This window comes from Protopterus annectens, chromosome 2.part0 (genome assembly GCF_019279795.1).
Source record: "Protopterus annectens isolate FY-2018-M chromosome 2.part0, PAN1.0, whole genome shotgun sequence".
Classification (NCBI taxonomy): Eukaryota; Metazoa; Chordata; order Ceratodontiformes; family Protopteridae; genus Protopterus; species Protopterus annectens.
The window spans coordinates 815,715,671-815,735,393 of NC_056728.1; the positions used below are offsets into that span (position 1 = coordinate 815,715,671).

The 19,723-nt window shown below is 44.1% G+C and overlaps 1 protein-coding gene across 2 annotated transcripts in view; it reads left to right on the forward strand.

Moving 5' to 3' along the window:
* The window catches only part of PUM3 (pumilio RNA binding family member 3), a 907,478-nt gene that overhangs the window by 397,992 nt on the left and 489,763 nt on the right, over positions 1-19,723 (forward strand). For both annotated transcript variants that reach the window (XM_044061088.1, XM_044061087.1), the window contains exon 11: positions 382-480. In XM_044061088.1, coding sequence (XP_043917023.1) covers positions 382-480 — 99 coding nt within the window. The remainder of the gene's footprint in view (positions 1-381; positions 481-19,723) is intronic.

Below are 19,723 nucleotides of genomic sequence, written 5' to 3' on the forward strand. Positions count from 1 at the left end.
CTTGTTCCGTACTGTACTAGGTCCTCCCTTAAGTATGAATGAAAGAATGGTCTGAGTCAGATTGTGGGAGGCTTGATGGACAGCAGGCACATGAACAGAAAGATAAAAAAGAAAAAGCTAGTCCGTTTGGAGGGCATGTGCAGCTTGTGTGTATAAGAGTCATTAGTACTTTGGAGGGAGAAATGTGACTAGTTAAAAGTTTACCATTGCACGCTGCAGGTTAATAGACTTGAAATACATTTCTAAATGTCTGTCAATCCCAAAAGTGGAGAGAACTTGAATCTGATGGAAAATGGAAAGCCATTGAAAGTCTGTTGTTACCTACATAGTTCTACCTTTTTCAGGCTCTGTGTAATACAGTTTTCAATGTTCTTTCAACAGGAAATGATTGAAGCAGTGAGGGAATCGGTAGTTTATATGGCACATACACATGATGGCGCACGGGTAGCTATGCATTGTCTGTGGCATGGAACACCAAAGGTAAGTTAAAATTTGGACCACTTAAAAATATAGTGTCATTTGTACCATTCTCATGCTTCTGTCTTTGGGTGCAAAATGTATTTTAAGGGAAAGTGGGTGCAATAACATGATACGAATGTACAGCAAACTGAAATGTATTTATTTGTGTATGTGCTTAAAATTTAATTGTGGAAAAGCACTTACAGCTGCTTGATTATTTTTCTGCCTTTTTTCTTGTCTCTGCAGAGTGCATCAGATGATACTTAATCTTTGAAGCACAGCAGGGTGTTTTGTTATTGTTTGTTTCACTATTATAAATTAAACTGCAATCAAAAACTTGTGTAGTGCTTTGGATAAGAGAGTATGAAATTTTAGTATATCTGTTTAATTGTAAAATTACCAACTGATTCATTTTTTAGCAAAATTGCAGATTCCTGTAAACACTTTTGGAATTTGCACAGATACCAGAGCCTTTTCTCCCACTCATGTGGTATAGCCTGTGTCTTTGGCCATTTATGTCATCCAGAGCAGTTGCGTAATACTTTTGTAAAAGTTTAGTTTTTCTTGAGCCTCTTGCTCAGATGTAGATACTGACATGCATGAGTAAATGCTGCATAGAAAATGTATCCATCATTTCCATGTGACTGCCTATGTTCTGAGTACCTTTGACAAGTGCATGAAGCCCTGCAGTTACCTGTTGTTTTGTTTTGTTTTCCTTTACCTTAAAACACAGTAATCTAACTTAATCCTGGAGACACAAAGCTAAAACAGGCGTAGGTAGACAGGAATACCAGCACATAATGAAATGGTTTCATTTACAAGGTAGTAGACATCATGGTTCTGTGGTGAGAGAGAATGGATACAGTTACCGAAATGCCCATGCATTGTTGCCATAGCTGTGCCATTTTCATGAGTGGCATGAACAGTGTGGAGATCTTTATTAGGCATGAAATGAGAAGCTTTGTCCCATGGCTTTGCAGAGCCGCACATTTTTTTCTTTGTTTTCTAGGTAGATCAGAAACATGAGTTCTACTCAGAAAGAAAGTCAGTAGCTCTTTCTGGTTTAAATGACTTCTTCACAGTTGTACAGCTTCTAACTGAAAACATACTTAACGAGCTTCATCCTGTATTTCTTGGTTTGAGTTCATAGGCTTAACCTTCTGAGCTGAATTACAGTGCGCTTTGACAAGACCTTTGCAATGTGTGAAACTCTTGAGCTTATCCTATTTATTTTGCTTCTCATGACTTTTGATTGAAATCTTGAGCTTCCATGTTCTATTCTAGGGGAACCCTTGTCCCAGGAATAAAAAGTGCACACAGCATGATTCCATTTATGGTTGTGGTTGTTTAAGGATGTATTTGATGATTTTATTGTTATCTGTATAACAACAGACACATAAAACATGTCAATACATATTTTGTAGATTATACTCCTGACAAATATATACTGTGAACAAATATATTTTTAAGCCTGTTTGACGATGGTCTACAGGTTTTCTATTGACATTTATTATACTACTTGAATTTGTGGGATTCTAAAGCAATTTCACTGTGAAGAGATGTTCGGTTACACCCTGCTATTACCTAATTGATTAATTGAAAATTGAATGTAATTGATTAACTGAGTTATGGCTAATTATTGTTTTTTAGATATAATGAAAGCTTTTCCTCTATTTTATTGAATCTGAAGAAGCGTGCCTTTGTGGATGCCTTGGCTTTATTCATTTGTTTTAATAAAGAATCATCTTTTTACGTGGTGGTGCCTTCCAGTTTGTACTACATGATTCCATTTATGTTCTTGTCTGCCCAACATTTTCGGATCTTCTTCTAACATGCATCTTTAAAAAAAATTCCTCTGTTTGATGTCAGAAAGCATAGATGTTCTTCATAGTTCATTGGTGCAGTAGTGTCTCTTGGGATTTTCTGTTGGCAGGAACTCAGTGCCAGCCCTGAGCACCAGAACTCACTCCTTCTACCATGGCCCAGTGGATGTCCTTCCCTACCTATATCACCACATCTGTGGTATAAAGGGGTTGTTGGCTGGTACCATCATCATTTCTTCTTGCTGCAGAACTTCAGACATCTCGTAAGTCTGTGGGGTCATCCTTAAGTTCGAGTTGTAGATAAGGAACCCAAGTGAGGAAATGTTTTCCATTTTATCCTGATTATTAATGTTGTAAATTTTAGAGAAAATTAACACTTGCTTTTAGCATAGGAACAATATCTCCACATGGAGATTTTCATTTGTTTTCTCTTTTCTCCCTGGAATCAAAGCATGAAATGCCCAACTGCCCCCAGTGTGCTTCTTCAACTCTAGATCTATAAAACAGAGTTTTCAGAAAGTTTTTGCAGCAAAAATCCCATGGTTGGCCTATGTGTGAGATATCATCTATTAGTCCCTCCAGTGAGCACTGTAACAAAAAAAAAAGGTGCCCAAAGGAGAAGTTTCCTTGTCTGACAGCCCTCCTATGCTCAAACTTGTTGAAAGTGGTCAGATGACTTCCCAACCCCATATTCAGCTATTACTGCAGCCAAGGCCTCTGAGACCGCTCCTAAGGCCACTGTGCCATTGGCTTTGACACTCCCCACTAAAAGTTATGACTATATTTTTTGTCGGTTGAGTATGGAACTGCATCACAAGCTCTGGCATCCAGTGCAAAAGTGGTGAGGGCGGGATCCATCACATTGTAATGCGAGAAGAGACTGAAGGGGACTGGACTCTGGTCATAGCCACATACCTATGGCCTGAGATCTTCTATGTCAAACCATCCCCAAGACCCAGAGCCGTCTAAGCTGAAATGTCTGGTAGTTAGTTTATGTATGGTCTCAAACCCCTTATAGTCTTCTCACAGGATTTTTTTCAGACTTGCTGAAGACCTGATGGATTTTGTGAAATCCAGGCAGACACTTCCTGAGAAGCATCCTGCCACCCCCCCCCTCCCCCATGAGACTCGGGATTCCTCAGATTCTGAGGCAGAAAATGTAACATATATAGACCACCTCTCTCCTATCAGACTCTTCTGATGACCTGGATTTGTCCTTTCCTACTTATGAGGATTCTGATGCAGAGGATTCTATTCCCTCTGCTTCCCCTCCTGAGTATTTTTCTTTTGGGGAAACCTTACATACTTTAAGGGAGCATTTTCACTGGGAAAGCCAGGAATTTTCTGATTCAAAAAAGAGGCTTAGGGATTTCCTTCTTCTACGTCAGCATAGGCCTTTGCCTATACCTCCTGTACTAGGCATTGTTGATGATTTCTTGGAATCCAGTTTGGCCCCTGATTCCCTGCCTCCTGCTCCTAGTAAACCTGACCGATACTACAGGGTTCCTGAGTCCCACAAGTTCCTTTTCAAAAATCCTGTTGCAGATCCAGAGACTATTTCTCAGGAGCCCAAGGGCATTAAGGCTTCTACTGCTAAAAATCCTACCCTTTCTGATACAGACTCCAGGGCGCTGGATAGATGGGGTAAAAAGGTTTATACTTCAGCAACCTTGGCAAACAGAGCTTTAAATTGCTAATTTCATATGTTAAAATATCAACAACATGTCATTGGACTGCTTAAACAGAAAATGATGTTGATTCCTAACTGTGTGAAAAATAAAGATTTACAGGACTTAATGCATTCTGCTGAACAAATTGGGAAACATACTTTGCAATGTGGTTTTGATTCTTTAGAGGCCTCTTACAGGGATGCTGTTACTGGGTCTGTGCTTAGAAGGCATGCTTGGCTTAAAGAGCAATCTTTGCCTGATCATGTTAACGCTAAATTGTTGGATGCTCCTTTAAATCGGGACCGCCTGTTTGGCAACAAGGCTGAAGAAGTTCTTAAAAAGATGGAAGATAAAGATAAATCTATGCAAACTGTTAAAGATTTTTTACAAGTGCAACCTCCTAGATTTAGTAGGCACTGGCCTACTAAGAATTTCTCCTTTCCATCCCCTTCCAGGTCTTCTCAAGCCAAACCCAGACACAGCAAAAAACCCAGGTTTCAGTCCCAGGGTACTCTCGGAACTAAGCAGTGGGGGGGCCTCCACTTCCAAATCTTGGAGTAACAAGACACCCCCCTATGGTAAACGGTCTCAATGACTTCCTTTTAAAATTTCCAAGCACTTATATTCTGACCGCCCCTTTGGGGGGAAAGATTGCTCTTCATGCAAAGAACTGGGAACTCATAACAAAGGACATGGGTTTTAAATATAGTGTCCCAGGGATACAGATTTCATTTCCACACGTTGCCAACACCGAATGGGTGGCCGGACCTGCCCCCTAATCAGTGAGCAGAGGCTCAAAAACAAGTACTTTCTCTCTTAAGCATGGGGGCTATTCATCTGTTACCAGAAGAGGAAAAGGGACAAGGTTTCTACTCCAGACTTTTTCTGGTACCCAGAAAAGACAAATCATGGTGTCCAATCCTGCACCTGTCTTCTCTAAACACCTTTCTGGAGATTCCAAAATTCAAGATGCTGACTCTTCAATTACTTTCTATGCTAGGCAAAGACGCCTGTTTGACAACACTAGATTTAAAAGAAGCATACCTGCACATCCCAATCAGGAAATCTTGCAGAAGATACCTACGCTTCAAAGCAGGCTACACACATTATCAGTTCTCTGCACTTACCTTTGGCTTGTCTACTGCGCCCAGGGTATTCACAAAGTGCCTGGCTCCAGTTATTGCATTTTGCAGGCAAAGAAGTATTCAAATATACCCATACCTGGATGATTGTCTAATTCAGGCAGAAAGCCAGCTCATACTTTTGAATCATCTGGCATTTGTAAAAAGGGATGTTCTTCGTGTTTCACTGTTGCAGTCATAACTGTAGGGTGCTCCTGCCGGCAGGCAGCCCGAGGTCGGCCAGAATCCCAAAGTCTGGGTCCGGCGTCGGCTGTACAAGCTAGTACCCTGACGTCAGTACGCTCTGGTACATAGCCCTCAGCCGACGCCATCTTCTCCAGTCTTTCTTGCCGTGCGGTGGAAAGCAGCTCGCAAGTCGTTGGTTGGCGATTTTCGAACAGCGTATTTTGTTGTTGTCGGTCCGAAGTTCTTACTTCTCTTCTCAAAGATAAGTACCCCGTTGGGGAATCTTTTTCTTGTTCTTCCGATGTCAGAAAAAGTTAATAATTGTATAACGTGTGGGAAACAAATACCTCATAAAGATTTCCACTCTTACTGTCTACCTTGCTTAGGCCCTGACCACGGCGTTTCTTGTTGTCGGTTCTGTGCCAGGTTCAATTCGTACTATCAAGCGCGATGCGACTGGACTCTAAATTATTTTGGCAGACGCATCAAATATAGAATGTCGTAGGACAGTACCGAATTCAAAGAAGCGCAAAGACAAAGACAGGCCTCCGAGGTCCAAACAGGACTCGTTGCAGCTGGAGCCAGCGTCCGGTTCGGCTGTCATCAGTGAGGCGCTTTTGCAGCCCTTGTCGTCCGCCACTTCTGAACCGATGGCTGATACGGACTCCCATGGGGAGCCATCAAGGCCTACTATTTTAACTGCTGCAGGACCTTCGGACGTCGCTCCCTCAGATGGGTCCGGAACCGCTGTGCAGGTACCGGCTTCTGAGGGGGTTTTCAGGCCTACTCACATCACTATATCAAAGACAAAGACTCCTGTTAAGTCTAAAGTTCCTGCTCAAGCTACTACTGAATCTACTCCCAGGACACAGAAGCAATTATTAAAGATGGATGAAGATTTACTTACAATGATTAGGGGTTCTCACCCCCCACCTGAGAAAAGGCCTCGACAGGATGTTCCTCTGGATTCCTCTGACCAGGCTTCTGTATCTTCTGTCTCTTCCTCTGATCAGGAATATTCTTTTCCTCCTTATGAGGATTTGGATGCTGAGGACTCCTTGCCCTCTGCCTCTCCACCTGAAGATTTCACTTTTGGGGAAATCTTGCATGAGATGAGGGAACATTTTCATTGGGAAGGTCAGGAGTATTCTGCTTCCAAGAAGAGGCTTAGAGAATTCCTTCTTCTTCCTCAGCATAGGCCTTTAGCTATCCCTCCTGTTCTTGACATTGTGGATGATGCTTTTTCTGAGGCTAATTTGAATCCTGATTCCATGCCTCCTGCTCCTTCTAAGCCTGATGGATTTTACAGGGTTCCTGACTCTCATTTATTCTTATTTAAGAACCCTTCTGTGGATCCTGAAACTATTTCTCAGGGTTCTAAGGCTGTTAAGGTTGCTACTTCTAAAAATCCTATTCCCTCTGAGAAGGATTCTCGTGCTTTCGACAGGTGGGGAAAAAAGGTATATACTTCTGCTACCCTGTCTGTAAGGGCTTTAAATTGCCAGTTTCATATGTTTAAGTATCAGCAATTTATTTTGTCTGTTTTAAAGCAAAAGCTTGCTTCCCTTCCTGCATGTGCAGAGGATAAGGAACTTCAGGATGTTTTGCATGCAACTGAACAAGTGAGCAAACATAGTTTGCATTGTGGTTTTGATGCTTTGGATGCTTCTTGCAGAGCGGCAGCCTCTGGTACTGTTATCAGGAGACATGCCTGGCTTCGTGAACAAAGTTTACCTGAACAGGTTAAGGCTAAGTTATTAGATGCCCTGTTCAACATGATGTTCTTTTGGATCTAAGGCTGAGGAGGTTATTAAAAGATGGAAGAAAAGGCAAAATCTATGCAAACTGTAAAAGATTTTTGCAAGTTCAGCCTCCTAGATTTTCCAGGAATTGGCCCTCCAAAAATTGGTCCTTTCCACGTCTGACAGGCCTCAAAGGGGAAGATATAGGCGGCTCAGAGGTCGTGGTCAAGCTCAGGCCTCTTACAGATCTAGACAATGGACTGCTTCTTCACCTAGAAGGGAGAAGACAGATCCCAATCTCAAAGAAAGCAAACTCAATGACTCTCTCGGTTGGGCTACAGGACCCCTTCACCTGGATGCCCCTCTCGGAGGAAAACTGTCTCTTTTTTACAGAAATTGGACTCATATTACCCAAGACAGATGGGTATTGGACGTGATTTTAAAAGGCTACAAATTCCACTTTCATACTCTGCCAAGGGCTTACGGTTGGCCAGATCTGCCAAAACATCAATGGTCAGAGGCCTTAAATCAAGTGGATGCTCTTCTGGCCATGAGAGCCATAGAGCCTGTTCCACTCTCAGAGATGGGAAAAGGTTTTTATTCAAGACTGTTTCTGGTTCCAAGAAATCAAAGCTCATGGAGACCTATTCTGGACCTTTCTGTGTTAAACACCTTTTTGGAAATTCCAAAATTCAAGATGCTTACTCTGCAGCAACTAATTCCAATGCTCTCTCAGGGCCTGGATGGTGACATTGGACTTAAAGGAAGCCTATTTACACATTCCCATCAGGCAGGAGCAGGAAATTCCTCAGATTCAAGGCAGGTTCGAGACACTTTCAATTCTCTGTACTGCCCTTTGGTTTATCTACTGCGCCCAGAGTCTTTACCAAGTGCCTGGCACCAGTAGTGGCTTATTGCAAACTTCAGGGGATTCAGATTTACCCTTATTTGGACGACTGCCTTATTCAGGCAGACAGCAAGGAGCTTCTACTTCAACATCTGGAATTTGTTCAACGTCTTCTCCTCCTACTGGGATTCTCAGTGAACACAAAAAAGTCACATTTGATCCCTTCTCAACAAATGGTATTCTTGGGAGCCCTCTTAAATACAACCTTACAAAGGGCCTTCCTCACTCCAGAAAAACAAACACAGCTGGCTTCAATTTTCAACACCTTGGCAACTCTATCTCAGCTCACTGCAAGGAAATTCCTGCAGGCTCTGGGCTACATGGCTTCCTGCATTCTGTTGATTCCAAATGCAAGGCTTCATATGAGAAAGCTTCAATGGTATCTGAAAAGTGTATGGTCACAGCATTACCACGATCTGGACATTCTGATTCCTCTGATCCCCTGCCTCCAGAAGGAATTCCTCTGGTGGTCCAGGGTGTGTGCTTTAAACGAAGGAAAGCCTTTTCGTCTACCTCAACCTTCTCAAATCATAACCACGGACGCCTCGGATTATGCTTGGGGAGCACACTTTCTAGACAATTGCCAGCAGGGAACCTGGACAAAGGACCATCTTCACTGGCACATCAATCTGAAGGAAATGTTGGCAGTTCAAAATGCTCTTCTAGCCTTCAAGAACTTTTTGCAACCAGGGCCTCTGCTAATTGCTGAACAACACCACAGTCATGTGGTACATAAACAAGCAGGGGGGGTTGTCATTCGTACCCCCTTTGCAGACTAGCTATGGCTTTATGGGACACTGCTCTAAATCTGAATCTACATCTCCAGGCTCAATTCATTCCAGGAGAACAGAATCTCTTAGCAGACAGCCTGAGCAGAAACATTTCAGATCCTCACGAATGGATGCTAGACACCAACTTATTCAACAGGATAACTGCAGTTTGGGGATGTCCCCAGATAGATCTGTTTGCATCCCACCTCAATCATCAGCTGCCTCGCTTTTGCACCAGGTCCTTCCACAAAACAGCTTGGAAAGTGGATGCCCTGTCCTTCAGCTGGAGAAGCCTTTCGGGATATGCCTTCCCTCCTCTTCCTCTACTACCTCGGGTATTACTGAAGATAATACAGGACAAGCCCAAGTTCCTTATCTTGATTGCTCCAAATTGGCCTCGACAGTTTTGGTATCCAACTTTAAAGCACCTGTTCTTGGAGCCTCCTTGGATTCTCCCTCTGAACCCTTCTCTTCTGTCCCAGCATCAGGGTCAGTTACTACATTCCAATCTCAAGACCCTTTGCCTGGCAGCTTGGCTCTTCAAAGGAATTTGATTTCTTCTAGTCTTCCCAAACAAGTTTTGGATGTTCTTCTGGAAGCTAGGCCTAGCACTAGGAAATCCTATGCCTCTAAATGGAAGAGGTTTTGTATTTGGATGCAGGACCGAGGCTCGGACCCTCTGGTGCCTGATCTCTCTTCTATTTTGCTTTACCTTCGGATCTTTTGTCTAAAGGACTTTCCTTTTCTTCCATTAAGATTCATGCTTGACTATTTCTGCTCATTTCAATTCTGATCCTCCTGTTTTTTCTCATCCTTTGGTGAGACAATTCTTGAGAGGGGCTAAGAATTTGGCCTCCCAGGACCCCTCCTGTTCCTGCTTGGGATCTTAATTATGTTTTAGAAAAACTTACTTTGTCTCCTTTTGAGCCTGCTGCATCTTCAGATATTAAGTTTTTATCTTGGAAGACAGTTCTTTTGTTAGCATTGACTTCTGCCAGAAGGGTCTCAGAGTTGCAAGCTCTCATGGCTGTGGAACCATACCTTATTTTCCACCAGGACAGAGTATCCTTGAGGACCAATCCTACTTTCATGCCTAAGGTGATTTCGAAAGTGGCTTTAAATCAGACAATTCACCTTCCTACTTTCTTTCCTAATCCTCAAAATAAAGGGAAAGGATTTTGCATTCATTGGATGTGCACAGACAGTTACGATTTTACCTGGACAAGACTAAAGAGTTCAGAAAATCTAATCAATTGTTTGTTTCTTTTGCCTCCAGTTTTCTTGGAAAACCTATTTCAAAACAAACTATTTCCAAATGGATTGCTTATGGAATCAGATTTTGTTACACTCATCATGGGAAACAAGTTTCCAGGTACTGTGAGAAGTCATTCTACTAGAGCAGCTGCCACTTCTACAGCTTTTCTCAGAGGAGTTCCTACCAAGGATATCTTGGAAGCTGCCACTTGGAGTTCTGTGCATACTTTTTCCAAGCACTACAATCTCCCTCTGTATTCTAAGACCAGGGCAGGCTTTGCCTCTGCTGTTTTGCAGGGTCTTCTTGCTGCCCCTTCTTCTGTATAAGCCTCCTCCCCTTTTTCACTGCTTTGAGATTCCACCCTACAGTTATGACTGCAACAGTGAAACACAAAGAACATAGTACAGTTGTGTACACCTAACATAAATGTAGATGTTCGAGTGTCTTCACTGTTGCAGTCGGTGTTTCCCTCCCTCCTATCCCCTCTTTTACTCTCTTGTGGTGTATTTGTGTTTCCTTGTTGGATTCATTTTTGATTTATTGGGGACTTCTGACATCTAGGGCAAGAAAGGCTGGAAAAGATGGCGTCGGCTGAGGGCTATGTACCAGAGCGTACTGACGTCAGGATACTAGCTTGTACAGCCGACGCTGGACCCAGACTTTGGGATTCTGGCCGACCTCGGGCTGCCTGCCGGCAGGAGCACCCTACAGTTATGACTGCAACAGTGAAGACACTCGAACATCTACATTTATGGTAGGTGTACACAACTGTACTTTCTGATTTGTTTGGGGTACACCATAAACGAAAATAAATCACAACTGGTACCCTGTCAACAAATTACATTCCTGGGAGCAAGCTTGAATACAACTTCCCAGATGGCTTACCTCACACCAGAAAAGCAAATTCATTTGATAACCTATTTCAAACAAGTGGCCACAAAAGCCCTGCTATCTGCAAGACAAATACTGCAAGCCTTGGGGTTCATGGCCTCCTACATTCTTCTAATTCCATATGCAAGACTGCATATGAGGAAACTACAGTGGTATCTAAAAAGCCCATGGAGTCAACATTCTCACAGCCTAGAAACAATGATTCCTGTCATACCTTGCCTATGCCTAGAGTTCCTCTGGTGGGCAGAGGCCTGCCACCAAAGCAAGGGACTACCATTCACACTACCCCCTGCCGCCCAAACCCTAAAAACAGATGCATCAGACTATGCATGGGGGGGCTCACCTGGCAGGGAAGTGCATTCAGGGCAAATGGGACCCAAGTCAAATGCACCTACATATCAATCAAAAAGAAATGTTAGCTGTACAGAATGCTCTGACAGCCTTCAAGGACTACATTCTTCCAGGACAACTAATGGTAAAGACGGACAACACCATGGTTATGTGGTACATAAACAAGCAAGGGGGGTACACATTCCTACCCCCTCTGCAGACTAGCCATGGCATTGTGGAACACAGCCTTGAGCTACCAAGTGCACCTACAAACTCAATTCCTGCCAGGAAAATTAAATACACTGGCAGACAGACTAAGCAGAAACCTCATGGACCCACACGGGTGGAAACGGGAACCAAGGATTTTCAACATGTTGACAAGCGAATGGGGGAGCCCAGACATAGACCTATTTGCCTCACCCCAGAACTACCAATTGGACAAGTTTTGCACAAGGACTCCCTACAAACAAGCCTGGAAAGTGGATGCTCTGTCCTTCAGCTGGAAAAACTTAGTCTATTCCTTCCTCCCGCTGCCTCTGCTTTCCAAAGTTCTACTAAAAGTCAAACAGGACAAACCAAGGATGATTTTGATTGCTCCAGACTGGCTGCGCCAACATTGGTACCCCCTCCTGCGCAGTGTGCCTCAGTTATCCCCATGGCACCTGCCTCAGACCCCTTCCCTGCTGTCTCAGCAGGAGAACCAGATTCTGCACCCTCAGCTTCCAACATTGAATCTTGCAGCCTGACTAATTACTTAAACTCTCCCTTATCATCCCTCAGCAAACCTGTGATGGATGTCATCTTAGAGGCAAGGAGGCCTAGTACTAGAAAATCTTATACTGAAAAATGGAAAAGATTCTGTGCCTGGAACCAATCTCAAGGGATGAGCACAGCAGCACCCAATTTACCTCAGATTTTGCAATACTTAACTGAGATGCTTCACAAGGGCCTTTGTTTTTCCTCCATTAAAATCCACGCCTCAACCATTTCGGCTCATTATAACACAAAACCTTCCCTCTTCTCTCATCCTCTGCTCAAGCAGTACCTCAGAGGGGCCAAAAATTTGACACCACACAGGAGAGCTCCAACCCCTGCCTGAGACCTTAGCTTTGTATTGGAGAAACTCACTCTACCTCCTTTCAAGCCAGGTGCTACTGCAGACTTAAAATTTCTTAATTAGGTTCATAGGTTCATACTAGGCTATCTGCCCTAGGGCATTTATAAGCCTAGCCAGAGTGTGTTTGGCTTTCGCCACCCATTTTAAATTAATTTTGCTATGCCCTTTTTCGAGGTTAGTATACTGTGCCTCTGTCTAACAGTGACACAGAAGTGATACCCGGGGTAAACCTACGATCTCCCATCCACTCATCAAGATTCCTCTTGAAGAGAGTCAATGAGGGACTCTGCCTAACCTGGACTGGGATTTTATTCCAGAGTGAAGGGAGCCTCTGGGTTATGAATCTGTCCCTCCAGCATGTCCTATTTATTTCAGTGCTGAGGTTCAAGTCTCTCGAGCGCGTAGCTCGATGGGATTTGGATTTTCTGAGGCGCAACATATCCATTAATTCCGGGTTGGACATGGCTTTATACGTCAGGCACAGATCGCCTCTGAGCAGGCGGTATGCCACTGAGTAGAGCTGGAGTTTCTTTAACCGGGCAGCATATGTCATCTGTTTGAGCCCCTTGATCCTCTTGGTGAGGTACTTTTAGTTTCATAGTATAGTACTAGGCTATCTGCCCTGGGGCATTTGTAAGCCTAGCCATAGTGATGTGGCTTTTGCCACCCCATGAAATGGTACAAAAATGTACAGAATAAATTTAGAATACTGTGCCTCTGTCTAGTAGTGACACAATGAAGGTCCCCTTATATAATAGAATTAGTTTACTGTGCCCCTGTCTAGCAGTGACACAGATGTGACCCCTGGGGTAAACTTACGATCTCCCATCCACTCATCAAGATTTCTCTTAAAGAGAGTCAGTGAGGGGCTCTGCCTAATATGAACTGGGATCTTGTTCCAAAGCATGGGAAGCCTCTGGGTTATGAATCTATCCCTCCAGCATGTCCTATTCATACTTTTGCCGAGGTTTAAGTCTTTAGCTGTCGTGGTCCTGATGGATTTGGATTTTTTGAGGTGGAGCATGTCCATCAGATCCTGATTGGACATGGCCTTGTACGTCAGGCAGAGATCACCTCTGAGCAGGCGGTATGCTACTGAAGAGAGCTGAAGTTTCTTTTGTCTGGCAGAATAAGACATATGTTGGAGACCCTTGATCCTCTTGGTGAGGTACTTTTGTGGTCTCTCCAGCTGTTGCAAATGCCGGGTGAGGTACATACCAAATGGGGCATTGTACTCAATCATGGGTCTGATGAGGGAGGAATATAGGGGTACAATGACATCCTTGGATCTGGATGTGAATCCCTTCATGATGAGGTGTGCAAGGTAGAATGTTTTCTAACAACTTTGGCAGCGTGGGTGTCAAATGAGAGGTCGCTGTCGACTTGGGTCCCTAGGTCTCTGATTACTTTTCCATTACTCAGTGGGTTGCTGTCTATGTCATAATTTGTGGGTACTTTGTTTTTCCCAAAGGGATGACTATACATTTTGGCATTTAGTTTAAGGCCGTGACTCCGGCACCAGTTGTCCGCTTCTGTGAGGCCTTTTTGTAGGATGTGTGTGTCTGCTGGTGTATCGACTATGGCCTAGTTTGCAGTCATCTGCAAACTTTGTCAGCCACAGCCTCCCATGTTTGCTTTAACATCTGAGAAATAAATGCCGAACAAGAGGGGTCCTAGGACAGATCCCTGTGGGACACCACTTGTGACTGGCTTTGAGTCTGACATTGCTCCAGCGATTTTAACTTTATGGGTTCTGTCCTTTAGCCAGTTTGCAACCCATCTAGTGACATAAGGGTTTACTTTTAAGCTATTGAGCTTATCTATGATGCCTGAGTGGGGTATTGTGTCGAAGGCCTTAGCCAAGTCCAGGTATGCTGTATGGACTGCTTTGCCCTCATCAATGACTCTAGTGACTGTTTCGAAAAGTCAACCAGGTTTAAAAGGCAGGATCTGCCCTTTACAAAGCCGAACTGGGTGGGCTCAAGTGTCTGTAGGTCCCCTATGTCTCTCTTTATGAGTTCCATAATGATTCTTTCCATAGCTTTGCAGACCAGGCTGGTTAAGCTTATGGGGCGGTAGTTTCCAGGGTCAGTAGAGGCACCCCCCCCTTGTGGAGTGGGACCACTGTTGCTGTACGCCAGTGTTCAGGTACATATCCCGAAGTAAGGCTAAGGTTAAATAGCATTTTTATGTGTGGGTTTAGCTCCTTTTGGAGTTCACGTAACACGCAACCCAGGATACCGTCAGGTCCCATTGATGCTGTGTTTTTTGCTTTGTTTAGGGCAGTTCTCACTTGGACATCTGAGATGACAATGAGATTACATTCAGCTGGGATAAGTATTTCTTCTTTTGGTGGTGAAGGAGGGGAGAAATTTGCACTGAACCTGTCAGCCAGAATGTTGGCAATATCTGTGGGTTCAGTGTATCTTTTGTTGTTGTGAACCAACTCTGAGCATATCTGAGGGTTTCCGCCCAGGTTTCTAACATAGCTGAAGAAGGCTTTGTGGTTATCTTTAGTGTCCTTAGCGATTTTTCTCTCAAAGTTGGCCTTGGATGTTTTTATGAGAGAACGTAGTTTTCTGCTAATGTTGATCAGAGATGTCTTCCCTTCATGGGATTTTGCTCTGATGTGCAGTAGCTTCCTTCTTTTGTTATACAATTTGTTTATGGCTGAGGTCCACCAGACAGGACGCTTACCTTTGGTGGAGAGGGACTTGGATTTGTTTGGGATTGCATGATCCATGCATTCTTGGAGATGTCCATAGAAAGCATTTGTGAAGGATTCTGCATTGTGGGATGTGGTATCCACTGGCACAGTGGGCTTAAAGGATACCATCTCAGTCTTAAGAAGAGTGAAGTCTGCTTTTGAGAAGTTTTTCACTGTGGTCTTTTGTGCTGGGGGGTGGAGGTGGGATATGTATATCCAGGGTGATTAGTTTGTGGTCAGATCTCACTAGTGAGGGGTATACTTCCGGTGTGGAGCATTTTGTCCCCATGTTTCTGATGTTCAGGTCTAGTATATTATCTCCCCTAGTGGGAGAGGTGACTAGCTGTTCCAGTGCATTTGAATTTATGAATTCCAGGAACCTTTGGGCTAGGGTATTAGGGCTAGAATAATGTACCCAGTCTATGTTTGGGTAGTTGAAGTCTCCCAGTATGATGGTATTTTGTGATACATTCATATCCTCCAATGTCTTCAGGAAGGCTGAGTGGGGTTCTTGAGATTGGGAGGGTGGTCTGTAACATGCTACCAGTTGTATAGCAGTTTTGCCTATGGTTAGTTGCACCTTGTATGGTCTCTGATGCTTCATGTGTTGCTACAAACCTGGAGGTGTGGGTGTCCTTGATGAATATGGACACTCCCCCTCCCTTTGTGGTTTGGCCCGGGTTTTGGGGCCGAAAAGCATGATACGAGGTATAGCCTGGTAGCGCTGGGGTGCTCTCCGGAGCCTTGAACCAGGTTTCAGTTGCTACAAACCTGGAGGTGTGGGTGTCCTTGATGAATATGGACACTCCCCCTCCGTTTGTGGTTCGGCCCGGGTTTTGGGGCCGAAAAGCATGATACGAGGTGTAGCCTGGTAGCGCTGGGGTGCTCTCCGGAGCCTTGAACCAGGTTTCAGTTACTGCACAGACGTCGATGTTCTCCATGCTGAGGAGTGCATCAAGTGCCTGCATCTAGAGATTTAGACTTCTGGCGTTGAGCAGCATTACCCTTAGTTTTTTTCCATTTTTGTTTTCTAAGGAGGTGGGTTTGTCTTTTGAGCCTTTCCTAAAAAAGGCACTATGGGGGTGGCAAGAGCCTTAGCCAATATCTGGAAGCCCAGTGGTGACAGGTGTAAGCTATCCCTTGCGAAGCAGCGTGGCTTGTCCAACATGTCATCCCAGGCAGACAGACATTAGATCCCCTTAGAATGACACCAGTACTTGAGCCAGTTGTTAAAGCTGATCATCTTGTCTTTGTATTGTGGTATCATTCTTGGTGAGGGCAAGATGGTGCTCAGGGTCAGGGTCATACCAGCCTGGGTTACATAATCGGAGAGCTCCTCTATGTCTCTTTTCATGTAGTCCAGGGAGGTACGTCTCAGGTCATTCACACCAGCATGGACAATGATGGAGTCATATTTGTACTTGCTTTGGAGTGACTTGAGTGCGTGTGTTATGTGGCGGATCCTAGCTCCCGATAGACAGCTCACAGTCACCTTCTCCTTGTTCAGCCTGGTCAGCGGGACATCAGTGTGTCTGACTATAGAGTCACCTATTACTAGTGTATCAGGCAAGGTATTTGGCCTTAAGGGCTGTGATTGGTTGACCCACTGATTTATTGAAGTATGTGTTTTCTTTTGAGGTGGTGGATTTTTGGATGTCTGCTTATAAGCCTCTGTTGTTTTGGTAAGTTTTTTATTAGAGCCTCCGAGTATGTCTTTGTGTTTTTATGTGTTTGGTTTGCAGTTGTGGTAGGTCTATGTGGGACTGGGATTGTTGTGTGTGTGATTGCCATCTCCTCCTGTCTGGTCATGCTAGCCCTGAGTTGAGAGAGTTCAGCCTCCAGTTTGGCTATATAGTTGCATCTCTCACATGTATTTGTGTTTGTTGGGAGGAGGAGAGGGTTGTCTGTGTACATGAGAGAATTGTAGCATTGTCTCAAGATGCCCAGATTGACCAACTGAATTGGAGACGACGCCAGTAATCTACCACTCGGCATGCTAGAACAGTATAAGGGAGTGCTGTACCTTTAAGGGAAGTGGATATTCACAGGGGTGGTAAGTAGATGTAGTGCTTTACTTAGTGCAGTGCTTACTTAGTAGAGAAGTATTGAGAACAAGTGCTAGGCTTATAATATAGTGAGTAGTCTGGTTATACTAAGAGTAGAGCTTCCTTAAGGGAAAATTTGAAGAGCAGACTTGGTGGAGCCAGAAAAAGTTTAACCGGCGCTGCGCTATGTGCACAACTGCCCAAAGCCGTGCAAACGCGGATTTTAAACAGTGAACTACAAAAGAGCTACAAATGGCCCAAAACAACCAATTACTACAGCTTCTTATGCTGAGGTCACTTCCTACAGGGAGAGGTAGGCTGCTCAAGGCTCCCCACTCCCACTGGTGAGCAAAGAAACTTCCTTCTATCCAAGTAAGGTAATGGACAACACAGGAACTACACCACAGCCCAGAATACAGCAATGCCTGTAAACTGGTCTAAACTAGTCGAGGAGAGGTGGGAAAACAAGGATTATTTTTTTGTTTTTTTGGTAAAAACACACAGAAAATGCAGAAACAGTGATACATTCGTTACACAGGCTAGCACACTTTAGTGGGCAGCCTCCACAGTTAAATTAAACAAACAAACATTCTATCAAATTCGACTAAAATGTAACTTTAAGTGCAGATTTTAAAATAATGCAGCAAACAGTTAAAAAACAGTTCAAGCTAGTTCAGGGTAAGCTACAGAAGCTATTCCAAGCGAAAAAAAGCAAAGATACTTAAATCCAGAAAGTAGTCGCTTTTCTGAGTTCCCTGCTGCTAGGACCACTCTGCAGAACCACGAGGAGCTTGTCTGAGCAGTATAGCCAGAAAAAAACGCCCAGAGGCAGATTTTAAACTGTGAACTACAAAAGAGCTAGAAATGCTCCAAAACAACCAATTACTACAGCTTCTTGTGCTGAGGTAACTTCCTACAGGGACAGGTAGGCTGCTCAAGGCTCCCCACTCCCACTGGTGAGCAAAGAAACTTCCTTCTATCCAAGTAAGGTAATGGACAACACAGGAACTACACCACAGCCCAGAATGCAGCAATGCCTGTAAACTGGTCTAAACTAGTCGAGGAGCGGAAAACAAGGATTATTTTTGTTTTTGGTAGAAACACAGAAAATGCAGAAACAGTGATAAATTAGTTGCACAGGCTAGCACACTTTAGTGGGCAGCCTCCACAGTTAAATTAAACAAACAAACAAACTTTCGATCAAATTCGACTAAAATGTAACTTTAAGTGCAGATTTTAAAATAATGCAGCAAACAGTTAAAAAACAGTTCAAGCTAATTCAGGGTAAGCTACAGAAGCTATTCCAAGTGAAAAAAAAGCAAAGATTCTTAAATCCAGAAGTCGCTTTTCTGAGTTCCCTGCTGCTAGGACCACTCTGCAGAACCACGAGGAGCTGGAGTCTTTCCAGTTGCTGCAGGTGTCTGGTAAGGTACATCTCAAAAGGGGCATTGTACTCAATTATGGGCCTGATGAGGGATGAGTAAAGAGGCACGATGACCTCCCCTGATCTAGATGTGAATCCCTTCATGATTAGGTGGGCTATACAAAATGTTTTTCTGATCACTTTGGCCACGTGGTTGTCAAATGAGAGATTGCTATCAACTTGGGTCCCCAGGTCCCTAATTACTTCTGTACTTAATGGATTACTACCTATGTGGTAATTTGTGGACACTTTGTTTTTGCCAAAGGGGATGACTATACACTTTTTGGTGTTTAGCTTGAGGCCATGGCTCTGGCATCAGTTGTCTGTTTCTATGAGGCCCTTTTGGAGGATGCTTTTGTCGGCTGGAGAGTCGATTATGGCGCCCAGTTTGCAGTCATCTGCGAACTTGGTCAGCCACAGTCCTTCCGTGTTGGCCTGTACCTCCGAGAAATATATACCTAACAAGAGAGGTCCCAGGACTGAGCCTTGTGGGATGCCACTTGTAACTGGTTTGGAGTCTGACATGGCTCCAGCAATTCTAACCATGTGGGTTCTGTCCTTGAGCCAGTTTGAAACCCATCTAGTGACATAGGGGTTTATATTTAAGCTGGTGAGCTTATCTATAATGCCCGAGTGGGGTATTGTATCGAAGGCTTTTGCGAGGTCCAGGTAGGCTGTGTGGACCACCTTCCCCTCGTCAATGGCCTTGGTGACTGTTTCAAAGAAATCGACCAGGTTTAAGAGGCAGGATCTGCCCTTACCAAGCCGAACTAGGTAGGATCCAGTGTCTGTAGGTCCCCAATATCTTTATTTGAGGTCCATGATGATCCATTCCATAGCTTTGCAGACCAAGCTAGTCAGACTTATGGGGTGATAGTTTCGAGGATCCGTTGAGGCACCACCTTTGTGGAGAGGGACCACTGTTGCTGTACGCCACTCTTTGGGTACATATCTTGTAGTAAGGCTGAGACTGAACATTAGTTTTATGTTTGGGTTTAACTCTTCTTGGAGTTCATGTAGAACGCAGCCCGGTACACCGTCTGGTCCCATTGATGCTGTGTTTTTTGCTTTGGAGAGGGCGTCTCTTACCTGAGCATCTGAGATGTCGGGGGGGGGGGCAGCACTCTGCTGGGATAGATATTTGCCCTTTTGGTGGGGAGGGGGGAGAAGTTTGCGCTGAACCTGTCAGCTAGGATGTTGGCAATGTCTGTGGGTTGGTGTATTTTTGTCATTTTGGACTAATTCTGAGCATATCTGGGAATTCCCACCCAGGTTCC